Raw genomic sequence first — 16,065 nt, forward strand, 5'->3', positions numbered from 1 at the left:
AGGCGGGAATGGATTTTCAGCAGGAGGGGCAGCACTGCATATGTGCATGACAACTAACACACGTTATAAACAATTGACAGATGTTATGCGGTGAGTTCTTCTAGAGTTAAATGTCAAACTTGTGTGGAAATAGTGTCTTTAAGGAAATGTTGGTCCGCATCACTGCAACGACTGACCACACGGGATGCTGCAATAAGCCACACACGAAGCGTGAAACAGTGCAGTGCTAACAAATGCAAACTTTATTGCCATGCATTATTTAAAACTATACCCCATTGCATGATAAGATACCTCAGTGATCAGTGTACATTTAAAGCTCCAACCTGTGTTACAATAAAAACAGCTTTGGCACCAAGCTTGGTGCTGAAGATGTCCCCACGGTCATTTAAATAAAATCCCAGACAAAAAAAAACAAAAAAAAACTAACTAACTATTTCAGGTCTATACTTCAGAGCTCTGATGTCAGGATTTTTCTTTAAATCCAATCCATTGTTTGGATCTCCATGGGCAAATCATTTCACGTGTCTGGTATTAATTATGGTACCCCATACTCCGCAATAATAGCCAATCTGAAAGCTCATCAGTTTACAACTTTAATATCCTCCCATCTGATTCCACAATAGATTGTCCACCGAGGACCCGGGCTAAAACAATGTGGATTATTGTACAGTGAAGATAAGCCTCACAGTGGTGTGTGAGAAGCTGAGCAAGATATTGGCACGCAAAAAAGCTCACCACAAATAATTCTGTATGTTATTATGGAGATTTCATCTAAAGACAAGCCAACAGGGCTAATCTTCACAAAGCTTCAACAGGATGTGGAGGGAAGTTTTTGAGACTCAGTAGCAATATGGATAAAAGTGTGTCTTAAATCCACATCTTTTTTCTCTCTCTCTGCCTTTTTACAATAATAGTCAGCATGATTTAACCTCCAGTGGAGAAAAACCTTTTGGACTTGTTCTAAACACTTTTACCACTTCCTAGGAAAAATCTTTTGGCGCCTCTGAAGTGATGTGTTTGTGTTTCCAGACTTCCAGAAGAAATGGGTAGTAAGTTACTGAGCTGAACAGATCAAAAGCCTGGAAACTTAAACGTCATCAACTTGAAATCCAAGATAAAACCATGCCACTGTGCCACCCACGCTTTTACTTTGAGCAGGTGATTTCTGGGAAGTGTAGGGCAGAAAACAACAGAAATAAAACACCAGAGATGCTCCAAAACGTAAAAACAACCCCTACATATTACATCTTTAGGATATAAAGGTAGTTTCATCTTTAAACTTCAGATTGGACCGGTTCAAGTCGTCGGCTGTAGAAAAGAGGATGATAGTTTTTCAGCTGAGGTCAAACAACAGCCGGACAACTCAGTTCCTCAACCAAAACCCATTAACATTCCAAGCTGCACAGCCCTCAGACTGCTCTCAGACCAGCATACTCATAAATTACACTGACAACCTTGTTGACGGAGTGAGATAAACTTGCCCATTGTGTGTGCACTGTGGCTGCACTGAGACGCGTCACACACAAACGCTATTTGATTTGACTGTTTCGGGCCAACGACGAGGAAAACAACACGCAGAATGACCAAAACAAAATAACACGCAGATATAAAGCACATTTTTGTCAGGCGGCCAACATTTTCCTTTCCTTGGTTTCTAGTATCGGGTGGGGAGGAGGTGAGGGGGGGCGAAAGACTTTTGTTTCTTTTCCACTGAAAACAAGCAGTCCAGTAAAAGTGGAAGGAACACCGGGGTCCTGTTTATTTGCGAGCTGCAGGTGGCTGTGTTGACCGCTCGTTGCCTGCTCAGAAGTCCCCCGACCACTCACGTTTTTTTTTTTCTTTTCCTCAGACCCTGTTATTTGTTCACTTCTTCCACCACATGCTCCAACGTTTCCCCTTCTCTCTCTCTCTCTCTCTCTCTCTCTGCTGTTTTTGACTTAGCGGCGTTCCATTCTTCTTTGTCTCAAGGTACAGCGCGTCTGTGACGCACTTCCTTCCATTGTATCAGGAACTGATACCTTATTGTTTGTGAAGTTACTGTCAAGAGTGTGTTGATTGGAAGATACTCGATGCTCAGTACAGGTAGATAGTAGTGCGCATCTCCACTTGGCTATTTGGCTGCCTGATAATTGAAAGAGTAAAGCACCTTGCTTTTCTCCAACCTCTGTGTCAAAATCCGTTTTGGATTTGGCAGCTCGTGGATCTGCACAATGACATGAAAACAGGTTGTAGCTAAAGTTGAGCCAGATGAGGTCACTTGATTTATTTCCCCACTGCAGCAGCAAACATGCAAGGAAAACATTTGGTTGCTACGTGATGGCATTTAATAAGATGCTCCCACTCCCTAATTCCCACCTCACGGCAATTTGAGCACTGCTCTTCTTTTAGTTTGAGGATTAGCCAACAACTCTTATGAAAATAAATGTTTGTTTGTCTCATCTAGAAAGTCTAGAAGGATCTTCAGCTCCAGCAGGGTTGATGTGTGGGCAGGTTTCAGGTTGCAACACTTCACCCACATATCAACCTGCAGGAAAATAAGCAGCTATCCTAAATGAAACTTGGTAACATATTTAACATCAAACTTACAGTACAACCAGCTTGGGTGGTGTATATTCATATAATATATATGGAAAATCAATCAATCTCCTGTGATCATGAGAGTAAATCAATCGATTTTGGGACATTTGTTTTTCAATTTCAATGATATCTAGCCTGGAAACCGCACTTTGTCTACCTACAGTACCTCCAATAATTCCCAACCTCTCTAATTAACATGTAATATCTCATTTGTTTATTCTATACAAAAACTGAGGTGTAGGTGTGTTGTTTTATGGGTAACCTAAGCTAACCATCTTCTGGCGTGATATCCTGAGTGGTATCGATCCAGCTTTCGGCAAGAATGAGAAATATTTCCCGAAATGTCGACTTACTTACAACTAGCTTTAAAGCAGCCAATATTTTTTAGAACAGTGTGACAATTTGAATTGGCTTGAAGTGATGCATTTAGGTGAATTTGTTGTTTGCATTATTTAGCTTTCCAGTCTGCAGCTTGTCTTCTGATTCACTCGGTCTGAGTGGCGTTTTCAGTCACAGCTGCCAGCTCTAAAAGCAGACCAACATAACTAGCTGGTGTAGCTTAACAGATTGATATTTCCCTCAGGAGTTGGAGGAGACCCAATCTTGGAACCCATAGGCTTTTGTCTGACAATGATTTAGACTCTGGACTTTGGGGTAGCCAGCATTCTGCATTTGGATTAACAACCTGATACACAAGAAAGCAATAATTTCTGTTTCTATCTATACACAGATTACGTTTGAAAAAAAAAGTTAAATCATCGCACTGGGACTACAAACAGAAACAATAACACTTCCATTGCCAAAACCTTGGTCCATGTCTACAGATTCTGCATTCATGCAGATATCTGTTTATGAAGAAACAGAGCTTAAAGAGAGTTAATATTGGACTTTGATGTGTAAATAAGTGACTGTTAGCTAATATACATACAGTGTTTTCAGATATATCTGAAAAAGAATGGCCAAAATTAAAGAGACTGAGGATCAAAACCCAGAAATGCTGGATCCTACACTTCCCATGATGCAGCTCAGTAGGTTTTTTTTTTTTTGATATTTTGATATTTTGATCATACAGGCAATGGTGGACTCAAAGGGGTTGTCCCCATGTTTGAAAAATTCCCTCTTAAACCCCTATGGTAAAAAAAGAAACAACAACAAAAAAAAACATGATGAAGTAGATAGGTTGACCTTCCAGTTAATTTGTTAGATCGTCATGTGTTTAATTATCCCATGAAACATATAAACATATAAATGATATCCTGGGTTGTAGCAGATTAACAATAAATGTATTACATAGTTGGCAAAGGGCCTAACTACTGTCACAAGATGACAACAATAGACAGACTTGTAATCAGGGGCATGTAATTGGCCCACTAACATTTCTAATGTTTATGTATTTCCAGTTAAAACTGTCACTGAATATTTGCATAAATGTTTGATTATTTTTACATATGAGATCTGACACCTCAGCAAAGAGGGTTGACTTAAGGACATAACATAAATGGTCCGATGGTACCTCGTGTTCGCATGCAGTCCAGATAGACTGCATATGAACAAGGGGAAGATGGTATCGAGCAGCTGTGGTGCTTTTTGCATACCTGAATGTGATTGGCTTTATTGGAGGACATGCAGCCAATGAATTCATATTCTTCTCTCCACAATCCCACACTCCAGAGGTCAAGAATGATCAAATTATCCCTCTGCACTGTTGTGTTTGACTGCTTTACATGAGTCACCAAGGCAACCAGTAAATGAAATCACTGAAGGATGGTTACTTTAATTCACAGGAGCTGTCTGCCAGTCTGACATCCAGCCTCTTTTTTAAGCCATGTTCTTGCACAGTGGGTATCCTGATGAAACTGCTGATTAGATTTCTATTTAAAAAGTCCAACTTGCACAAGACACTGACAAGAGAGCACATGTTTGCCACTGCATTGTCAGGGCAAACCAAGTCATATGGGATGGTTTCCATTGGTTTTATGTCATTGCCAGTAGTGTAGAAACAAGATCATGTCGTGAACTTAGCAGGCATGCTGCATTACTTCATAAAACTGTATATTAACTGTGTTAGCTACAAGCACGACTATAAATCCCACTGTCAGTCACGCTGATTGTTCCCACTCTCTATGCTCCTAGTCAGCACTTCGGTGCCTGCGTGTGTCCAGAACCTGAGCTGTGAGATTAGCCATGCTGATCATGTTGAGCTATTATCCAGGTTAAGGTATTACAACAAGACAGGTGAGTGACGCTAAACAGAAGAAAACAAAGGAAGGCATGGGCAAAAAAATGAAATAAAATAGAAATAAAATGCCAGTAAAAACACTAAACATGATTATGAACTTGAAGACATAGTCTCCTCCTCTCTGTTCTGCTGAGCTGTTTTCTTATCAGTTATTAGCAATAAGGTTACTCAAGCATACGGAAAAATGCACATGAATCATGCCTATATTTATTTAATCCAAAGCGTGTAATGATAACAAATGTGAGACCTGTTTGATTCTCTGGTGCTTGTAAGAGATTTGCACACAAAATAATTTTCTAACAATAATGTCAATGATGATAACAGAATAGTCAGTGGTGGAAGAAATATTACGATCCTATAGTTTAGTAAAAGAAGCCTCAATATGAAAACGCTCCATTACAATTAAAAGGCCTAAGAAACATTAAGATAGTCATAATGGAGCACTGTGAGGGTTATATCACTATATATTGTATTATTATGATGTCTGAGTGAGTATGCAGTATTTGAATGCAGTAGCTGGTAGAGGTGGATCTGGATGGCTTTATGTTTTTGTAAACTGAACATATATTTGAACTCGTCCCAAAGCTGTGTAACAAAAAGTGTGGAGTAAAAGTGGAAACGCTCAAAATAATACTTTAGAAACCTGCAGTACTCACTAAATGTACTATGCTAGGTTCCACCAGTGGTAGTAGCCTATTGAGAATGTGTGATGTGTATGTAAATCAAACCGTAGAGCATGAGAACTATTTAACAATGATATGTTCATAGTGTCTTTGAGTTTATACTGCCTCAAAGTGGCAAAAAAGGAAAAACAACTGAGCAACAATTATTTTTTTAATTTACCAACAACTAAAAAAGTGTTTTTTCTTAAATGTTTAATGTATTTGGCACTTTGTACAAAATGACTTATGTTTTCATTTTAATTCTAAAGTAAATCATTTTTTAGATGCCAAACACACATAACTTGTTAAACCTGAGAAGGCTTCTTGAGTTCTTGGATGAGACGTGAAACGTCTTCCTCCGATTGAACCCTTTTTTTAAGAGAGATGACTGAGAACCTTCACAGACCTGTTGAGTCTGAGCTAACTAAATAAATCAATTCAATAAAATAATTAAACTAAAATATTCCCCTCTTAGCTGATGTATAAAGCTCTGCATCATTTAGTTCCATCTCATGTTGATTTTTTAAAATCTATTTATTCTCAGTTACCCATTTGGATTTAGCAGACAGGCACTTGACAGGCAGCATTAGGGCCATCAACCCTCTTGCGTCACGAGCACCTGTAACACGTCGGCCACGGCCAGGTAAGCCTCTTGCTTATAGTCTGTGAGCGAACATAATTCCTGCATGGATCCCTTATGATGTGTGATGGAGGGACACCGACGCATCAGTGGCGCACGACCTGCGGATCAGCCGACTTCAGTGCGCACAATGACCCATGAGCCTCTATCTGTCTATATATATCCTCATAATATATATCTGTCAGCTGATCTGATCGTCTCCTGGAGCCTCTGCAATGCGATGCCGAGGCACGCAACTTTTCAAACAAGTCCCCGAATGTGTCATTTAGCATCAAAATCCACGAAACTAATGACAAATTGGAGCAGTAACGTCTGAGTGACAGGCGTCACATCACGCTGTTTGTTGTGTCTTCCAATTTATTTATTTTTTGCGTGATATCTCATTATGTACTTAAATATGTACTCATATAGGAACACAACCTGTCACAGTGCCACACTTTGCTTCACCCAAATTGACACCGATGGGTGCATCTCAAATTATATTACAGCATTAATTATAGGACTATGGCAGATTCGATTTCCTCGAGCAATTTAGCACAAACTGTGTCGCTTAGCAACACCGTTACCGTTCAAAAAGATGTGTCGCTGCGAGATGATGAACATTAATCATTGATTAATATCGTTCAAACAGAGATTTATTGGAAGTCTGCGTGTTTTTCTGTTGCAATTTCTCGTAATCTAAAAAAGAAAAAGAAGAAAAGGCGTCGATGCGCAACTGTGACTTAACTCCACACAGGGAGAGTTACAGATCACTGCACGGGTCAAAATGCAAAATGACACCCAGTAACTTTGGAAAGGGTGACATATCGGAGGTCTGGACTACCTACAGTGTAACTGACGTGTTCACGCTATGAGCAAGCACATAAACTCAGTCCCTCCGCCGGCGAGTGGTCACCTCAGAAAACCCCCTGCAGATTATTTTCCCCGACTGAACACTGCAGGAGCAAAAAACTTTTTTTTTCTCTTTTTTTTTTGTTGTTGTTCTCTTTTTCTGGCAGAGATCTGCGCGGCAAACAGCTTTAAGAGAGCTCAGCATAACCAGTTGTGCTGATACAGATTAAAATAGGAACCATAGCAGATTGGATTAGACTTAATACGCCATTTCACATCGTGTCACATTCTGGGCGCTGCGCCCTTGTTTATGAGGTGCGTCCGAATTACAATTAGCCCACATTTCACTGAGATTCCTTTGAAGCAGCCGTGCTGCACAGAACCAGTGGGCCACGTTAATTTGACCAAATACGTGGAGATCATGCTGCGTTTTGTGCGCTCCATGCCACCTCTCCAAATTACGCACAATGCGCCTCCGCCAAATAAACACAAACGGCTCGATTGTGCAAGAAGCGCCGCATGTCCAATCATTTTGAGTGCTGTGTGTTAACAGAAAGCAAATGAGAGCAGGTGGATGTTAAGCTCGCGCGTCTTCACGGACAATGCTACACGCGGCGTGGCCTCTCTCTCTCTCTCTCTCTCTCTCTCTCTCTCTCTCTCTGCTGACAGATTTTTAGGTGTTCTCTGGTCTGAGCACAGATATCAAGTTCATTCTGACGCTGAGAACTTCCGAGAGATGTTCATAATGCTCTAAACTCACTCCTGCTGTGCGCGCACACGTGTGCCACGCGACCTTAAACCAGCCGCGCGCCCATATGCTTTCTATCTAAACGTTTAAAGCTTTAATGTCGTCGTTTTTTTTCCTGCACATGAGCAGCAACCGGACCAAGACCCACACGGTGAGAGCTCCGGGTCCGGAGTGTAAGTGCGCGAGGGGAGGGAATCCCTCCAGTGTCTGACGCTTCCTTTACCAAGGAAACCCACACGCGCTCTCTGACGCAACTGCCCATTTTAGGAAACATGCGTCAATGGACCAAAGCAAGTCAGACAAATAGTGAACTCCACAGCAGGCACTGACGTCCGAATCAAAAATATACTTCTTCAGACACGTTTTAGTTGTTTTAACTGAATCCACGCTCTCCGCTTTCATCTCGAGTGTCCACTGAGCGAAGGATGGTCACAGCGGATCCTTCTTTTACACTGCCTTATCCAGAAACGACCCCTCCCTGGGTGAAGTCGCAACGCCCTGACGTGACGTAGGCTGTTTCGTTGGTGTTGAAAAGCCGTTGCAGTTCTTCATAGTGCCATTGAAGTGAGTCATCTCTAGGAAGTGTGGTGAAAAGGAAAAGAAAAAAAAAAAAGTTAGAACTGTTCCGTGAACAGCAGAGAGCTCAGAGAGAGTGTGTAGTAGGCAAGGCGACGGAAAATATTCAGAAATTCAGCCAGGCAATAGGTTTTAAAGCGAATGTTAACCTGCGTGAGTCACTCTGTAAATACAGGTTCACTTTGTCTCAACTGGATTTGACTGCTGGAGGTGTGCTGCTGACTTTAGGTTGAAGTTTGCGCACCTGAGAGGATCTCTAATAGTGTAGTATAGATCTACCTGCAGCTCAGAGGTAATAAAGGCACAATAAGAAGTCGCCTTTACAAGCAGGGCTAACACACAAGAATATATTTGTTCTAACTGGTAACGTCTGTGAGATGTTTTAGGTTAGTTTAGAGGAGCGTAACTGCACTTTTGTCTTTGCCAAACTCTTTTCTGGATATCCTAAAAGAAAAAAAAAAACGACGAGTCAGAGGATTTTCCTGTTGGTGCCTTTCATTGCGAGGATTTAAAAAAAAAAGAGGTTTCAGAGCTCAAATCGTCTACTGAAACCTCACTCTTTCCTGGATCATGTACCAGGACTACTCCGGGAACTACGACACCTCGTCCCGCGGCAGCAGCACCTCTCCGGCCCAGCCAGAGTCCTTCACAAGCGGCAGCAGCACGATCGGAAGTCCGATCTCTACCTCAAACTACCAGGTAACAGGAAACACCGAGCTGTGGCGACATTATCTATAAACAACGCACTAATATATATATATATATGTATGTCGGGGATTTCATGTGCATAATCTCTTAAAAATACACAATGTTATTCCCATGCATGTATTTATTTTGATCATGTTACGGGTAGTAGGAATTTAGGAATTCTCCAAGTCGCTTGGGAAAAAAACCCCGATGAACCCAATGACACAGATTTCATCAGTGACTCAACAGATGAAAAGACTCGATCTGTGCACAAGTATTTGGGGTTCATGCCATCTGAATTCCTCATGAGCTATCCAAACACAGTCAGTTGATACTTTTGATGGAATATCAAATGTACGCGTGGTTTTGCTGCGCATGCACTAAAAGACGACTACGCGTTGATTCTGATCATATAAACAAAAAAAGAAAAAATCTTCAGTTTCTCCTCATGTTGAAACACAGCTTCACCGTGGCAGATGCGAGGTTATTTGTGCGCAGTAGAAATGATCACAAATGGGAGATTTCCAGATGTTAATTTCGCACTCTCATCTTTCCTATCTGTGCGTTAAATATAATGTTTTTGGGGTCTCTTTGCGCTGAAAACGCATTTAAAGCGCATGCATTGTCAGGTATATAAACTGCGCCAGCCTGGTAATAAACTGGGGAGATGAAAACCTATGGCAGTGAATGCAACAGGCATGTACTGCCTGGTACAGGCGGATTGGATTGCACGAGAGACATGTGATGTTGCGAAAGTGTGGCATCAGTTCAGTTAAAGTTGGCATTTGTGGTTTGATATTTCTTTTTATTGAATTGGCACAAATGATATGATCATGGATCAGATTATATGGTCTGATTTTCTCAGGCGGGTCTCACGCTGCACATGGCACATTTCCTCCAGAGGGAAGCGCGCACAGACCCGGAGTGCAGGGGAATCAAAAGGCTGTTTTTTTCCCCCCCTTTAACCGAAAAAATGCCAGGAAAGGAAAAGAAAGGAAACAGTTTGCCTTCTGGGAAACTGTTTAATAACAGAAATCCCTGCAACCTATCAAATATCAGGTGTTATGGATTCATAATCTATATTCTCAGTGAGATATACCCTCCACATACTGTAGGCGTGCCAGTTTAAAGCTATGAGGACGCCGTGCCCGTATATTCACAAATAATAGGATATAAATCCGGGAAGAGGCATGTTGTTTACCCGCACCCAAGTCTTGCGTATAGTGCACTTCTGTGGAAAAGCGTCGTCAGGCTCACGCAACATTCCGGTAAAAGACTTTTGGCCAGTATCTATCATTGCTCTGGCTCCCTGTAATCACACACTGGCTGTCTGTTTCCCATTACAGCAGGCTGGAACACGACCTCTTTGTTAGCTTTATTGAGACGTATCACAACAAGGCAAGCCAATAGACCCTTTCTTTTCTTTTCTTTCCTTTCCTTTTCTTTTCTTTTCTTTTCTTTTTTTTCTTTATTTAAAAAATCAGAGCAGAAGTTTTATCATTTAAACCGGAGCTTCTCTATATTAACTCCAATGACTCTGCTCCATGATTATGTCTTCACACTCCACTGCACAGACATTTGTTTGTTTGTTTGTTTTTTGGGTTTTTTTTTGTTTAAAAAAAAAAAGGAATTTTAACGCTCCCTACAGTGACGCTTGCCAAAAATACAATTCTGCCTAACTCGTTGGCTTATTACAGCTGGCTGCTTCCCCCTTTACTGGAACTGACCGCGTTTCACATGTGCTTAACAAATCCCATACACAATGACTCACCAGATAAACAAAGTTCCAATAGACTGCCGGGATATCCGACGGAAAGTCGGGAATAACGGGGATATAAGGGGACGTGCGTAAATTACGCACACAGACAGGCAGCCTCGTCTGTTTGTGGACTCCAGAGACATGAAGCAATCCTGGTCTGACAGTTCTCATCCTGGAGATCATTATTACAGTTTCACACGTAGATATTTATACATTTAAAATGAGGATGACTTGAAAGGAGAGCTCAAAATCAACAATAAAACTGAGTAATAATCTTGTTTTTAGACCAGAAACATAATGCCTTGCATCCCAGTATGGCTGTAGACATACTCATAACCAATACCTGTAACGAAGTACTATCATTTAGGCTTTAAATGATAATTTTGTTGAAGTAACAGCTTATTCCAACAATAATGTAATTTTTTTATCAGATTTTGTATTTCAGAAAAAAAACAGTTTTTCTACTGGATAATCTAAAATGATCTTTGCCGTCATATGAGCCTTTATATTATGCATGTACTCTCTCAAGGTGGAACTTATATTTCCCTGCTGCCAGTCCAGATATGTGTAACACTTCTCCAGTGCTGTGTTTTGTCTCATAGTTATTGTAGTAAAGTGAGATGCACTGGGCACCTTGGGCTTTCCCACATGATTCACAGCATGTGTCACTGTTCCACTCCAGGGGTTACATACACAATGTTTTGCCTATGCGGATTGAATCATTACTATACACTTGAAATGTGGAAAATGTGTGAATTTGATAATAGTGTGTGGTGGTGTGCATCTCTGCGATTGTGCTGTCGGCGAAATGAGGCCGAGCTCATAGATATTAAAGATGCTTATGGGATTGAGTTGCATGCATACCGTCATGAAGCGTTGCTCATCTACAAGCGGGTTTGTCACCCCTCACTTTTCTAGGAAAACTTCAGCAGATGTAATCTTGCATCCCCTCTTACCATATCTCTCTTATTCTTTCTCTTTCCAGAAGTACAGGGTCGACATGCCCGGCTCCAACAGTGCCTTCATACCCACAATCAATGCAATCACGACCAGCCAAGACCTACAGTGGATGGTACAGCCCACCGTCATCACCTCCATGTCTAACCCTTACCCCCGCTCCCACCCATATGGCCATCACCTAACCAATGGGCCGGGTTTGTTGGGGCACAACACCCTGGCTCGGCCCGGGGTCATCCGCTCCATTGGGGATGCCAGGGGCAGACGCAAGAGGGATGAACAGGTGAGCGACCCTGGAACAGGTCTACAGAAGGACCACTAGGGGATAAAATTTGCTATGCATGTTTGCCCTGAAAACAAAGTAAAACACCTTTTTGTTCTCATTCTAAAGCATGTAGTAAACATGCATTATTTTTCATCATGCCAACAAATTTGGCATCTTTGTATCATTGTTATTTTCCTCACAGCCAGTCAGTACCAGCTCACTCTTCGCTTCATATTGATTGTGTGTGTGTGTGTCTGTCAAACAGCTTAGTTTACCTGCCATGTTCTTTCTTTACTTGTCCTTAGCTCACCCCGGAGGAAGAGGAGAAAAGGAGGGTGAGGCGTGAGAGGAATAAGTTAGCCGCCGCCAAGTGCCGCAACCGCAGACGAGAGCTCACTGAGATGCTGCAAGGGGTGAGTAAAAAAAATTAAATAATAAAAAAATAATAAAACAGGAGCCATGAGAATCTGTTGTCGGGTACTGCTTTAATCGAATAAAACAACCACAAATCAGTGTAACAGCTGGAGTGTCACGTTCCTCTTATGTGGCAAACAGTTCTAGCTAAGAAAAAAACAAAACAACCACGCTTCCTGTTTTTAGAAAGAATCTGCCATGCTTGTAGTTGGTACAGAAAATAAATACAAAATAAATACAAAAAACAACAAAGGAGAAAAGAATACATGTTGAGGGAAGAAAATAAGTCGCATTTCACTTTAGAAGTCTGGTAGGAGTCCAGATTTTTGATGAGTGATTGAACTCCACACCTAAATTTACAACCTTGCATTACTGGTTTGACTCTCACTGCGTCTCTGAGTGCAAGGTCTGAGTGAAGAGATGACAGGCGATGAAAAGCTTTTTGTCTCAGGCAGCTGTAGACAGAGGTAGGGCTGTCTCGCGGCCCTGCCTGGCAGACAGTAACGGCAACTAAATGGACTAATTAGCCGAATTACAGTGAGGTTGAGCTTGTCAGGCTTTAAAAAAAAAAAACCCAGGAATGGAATTTGCTGTAGGCAGCTGTCTCCATGAATGCAGGACATTTTGTAAAAGGGGCCAATTGCTTGTCTCGCAATCCCACATCGAGCCATGCTGCACACACACACACACACCAGAACCGTTGCTTCCAGGGAAGAAAGAAAAAAAAAACGTTTCTCATCTTCCAAATAAGGAAGTGTCGTTTTCCAGTGAAAGGGGAGATATATCTTTATGTTATCTCCCTTTTGATTGACTGATATCTTTCATTTAAATCCACCCAACCCCCACCGGCTCCTTGTGCACAACTTCCTCATACCTTTTGCCCATGAGTCAAAGTTCTCAGACAGCATGTCAGCTTATCTTTATATGCGTGGTGTCTACAACAGCTTTTATAGGATCTGTCTTTGTCTTGTATATGACACATTAATGACACACTGTTGGTGCAGGTCTCGTACCTCAGGGATGCAAAACAATGCACAGTACTTATCTGTGAAACTCAAATTCAAGCAGGAGGCTTTGAGATTATATGTTGTAAGTCTAAATGGCCCATGACAAATTCTTGATTTAATGGGTCGACTGTGCTACCTTCTATGTTAAAGAAACTATAGCAAACAAACACTGCCCTCTTTTGGCGTGTTAGGAGAACACTCATAACTCTGACTTCCTTTTTTTTTGTGTGGAAATTTTGGTAGTGTCACATGTACCAAAGCCTTAATTTGGCTGAAGATAATTATTGCAGCCACCTTTTTAATTTCATGACGTTTGGACAATGAATATTCATGAAAATTGTGCTTAGGGTGCCTTGTGGGCCTCTCAAATAAAAGTAAAAGTGGCAAAAAAAATGCTCAACCTTATTTCCTGTTTCTCTTTACAGGAGACTGAGAAGCTGGAAGAAGAGAAAGCAGACCTGCAGAAGGAGATCGAGACCCTGCAAAAGGAGAAAGACAAGCTGGAGTTCATGCTGGTTGCCCACAATCCCGTGTGCAAGCTCCCCATCGAGGAGCGCCACCAGTCATCAGGGCACCAGCAGCACCAGCAGCAGTGTGGCCCCCTCCCCCTGACCATGCGCTCCAATTTAGGTACCCGGGCTCAAATGAACCAGGTGGTAGTGAAGCAAGAGCCAGTGGACGACGAGGAGAGGGTGGGTAAGCCGCAGCGCTCCGTCATCAAGCCCATCTGCCTGGGTGGTGGTGGGATCGTCGGCGGGATGTACTGCACAGATGACAGCCTGAACACGCCAGTGGTGGCGGCTTCCACCCCGGCCGCCACACCTAATGCCCCAAGCCTCATATTCACCTACCCGAGCATGCTGGAGCCCGACAGCCCCTCACCTTCTTCTGAGTCCTGCTCCAAGGCCCACCGGCGCAGCAGCAGCAGTGGCGACCAATCCTCAGACTCCCTCAACTCGCCCACTCTCCTAGCCCTCTGAGCGAGGGCTCGGCTTGGCGTAGCTGAAAAAATGAACACTGTGGCTGAAGGCAAGCATGAGGATCAACTGCGCCCACCCCCATCCTTTGTCTTTTAAAGACCAAGAGCACATTCAACAGTCCAGACCAAGCTGACCATGTGAGCCGTTTCCCCGTCTGCAGGGAGACCCACAAGGGCTACGCCATGTGTTTCTTCTTGTTCTGCTTCAGTGTACATTTTTTTTATTTTGTAAAAGTTTGTGCACCAATCCTAAGAAGTGTCACCCCTTCGCCATTTCAACTCCAGAGTGTCATCTTGTTTACTGAGCAGACAATTCTGAAGAAAAACAAGCCTAAAATTGGCAGTTGTGAGTTGATGTGACTAAACTAGAGAGCACGTTCTTAATATATTTTTTTGAAAATGTTTAAAAAGCCATGTGGCCGACACTTGCACTCCGCCAAGACGAATCAATAAATCACTAAACGAGGTCAACGTTCTACTGGAATTTCTGAGGAGAGAAAGAGACAATAAGCAAAGACTTCCCTCAGTGTATTTTCCATCTAGATTTGTCCTTTCGTAACTTGGACCTCGATTCAGGAATTGCTACTTAGAGTGTATACCCATTTCTAACGCTATTTCCATCTCTTTAATTGTATTTATGGCCTGTGCTGATTAAATTTTACAAAGTGTTTTGTTGAGACATTGTCCTCTCCCTAATCTGCCTGTAGAAAAGCAAAATGGTCAACGAAAGGGTGACCAAAGCACTCCTCAGTGTTGCAAAGGATACGAGCCAACTTTCAATCAATGACTAGTTCCTCAATACTCTATACCTTCTATTTTGCCATAGTGGCTTGACTTTACAGTAGTATTGGTGTGCTTTTCCTCAGTGATTCTGTACCTGAACTTTGTTGAACATGTTTATGACAAAGTGTATGTGATTTACATTGATGTCAGGGATATCTCTCATGTGTAGTAGAACCCCCCATCGTGAAGAACGTTGCAGGACTGCAGGCTGTTGTATGGTCTAGCCAAAGTGTTGCAGAGGTGGTACTATATGTGAAGGGACAATACACTTCTTCGCTTCATTGTGTCACATCAAGAAAAGGTTTGTCTTTGTTGCTCAGACGTTTCAAAGACGACATCAAAGTTTGGACAAAGCCCTCCTCAACTGGATTCCATGCTCCTTTCTTTGTTTCTTGCATTCTCTAAATAAAAGGTCTAACCTTTTTCAACACTGCCTCTCAGGGCAGGTCAGGTTTCAAAAAGCCAAAAAGGTTTGTATGACACATGTAATCCTGTAATTCGTCCATCTTTGTCTAAAAGGAGGGATTTTGCTCAAATTTTAAAAAGCCACTGTGGTCTAGACTGTCGCCAGCTGCCAATGATGTCAACCCTGTTTATACTGTGTTTGTAAATCTGTCACTTTTAGTAAAGAAATGATGTTTAAATTGAACTCAGATGTGCTGATTTATGGGTGTATGAACATATGCCAATGCCGAGGTACTCGAGTAGAAATTTAGTTGAAGCCTTGTTGGCTTTCTGGGCCAGACACAGTTCACTTTTTGACAAAGAGGAAGGGATAAGAAGAAGACTCTCTCTACAGCTGGCCTGAGATGAAAGAGAGGACACCTTGGGAACATGTAATATTTCTGAAGTTCTATGAAGCACTTCTTTTTCATTATTTTTACATGTGTGTATCTTAAAGGGATGAGGGTTTTCAATACTGTGCACTGAGAGGGACACGA

The 16,065-nt window shown here is 42.0% G+C and overlaps 1 protein-coding gene across 1 annotated transcript; it reads left to right on the top strand.

Annotated features, from left to right (window-relative positions):
• Positions 1-7,996: 7,996 nt before the first annotated feature.
• On the top strand, positions 7,997-15,773 carry fosl2 (FOS like 2, AP-1 transcription factor subunit). Its single transcript, XM_010736385.3, has 4 exons — positions 7,997-8,972; positions 11,705-11,959; positions 12,247-12,354; positions 13,788-15,773. Exons 1-4 carry the CDS (start codon positions 8,844-8,846, stop codon positions 14,340-14,342), a joined length of 1,047 nt encoding a protein of 348 aa, XP_010734687.2. The 5' UTR covers positions 7,997-8,843; the 3' UTR covers positions 14,343-15,773.
• The last annotated feature ends 292 nt before the right edge of the window (positions 15,774-16,065 follow it).

Source organism: Larimichthys crocea, chromosome XXIV (assembly GCF_000972845.2).
Source record: "Larimichthys crocea isolate SSNF chromosome XXIV, L_crocea_2.0, whole genome shotgun sequence".
In the NCBI taxonomy this organism is placed as follows: Eukaryota; Metazoa; Chordata; class Actinopteri; family Sciaenidae; genus Larimichthys; species Larimichthys crocea.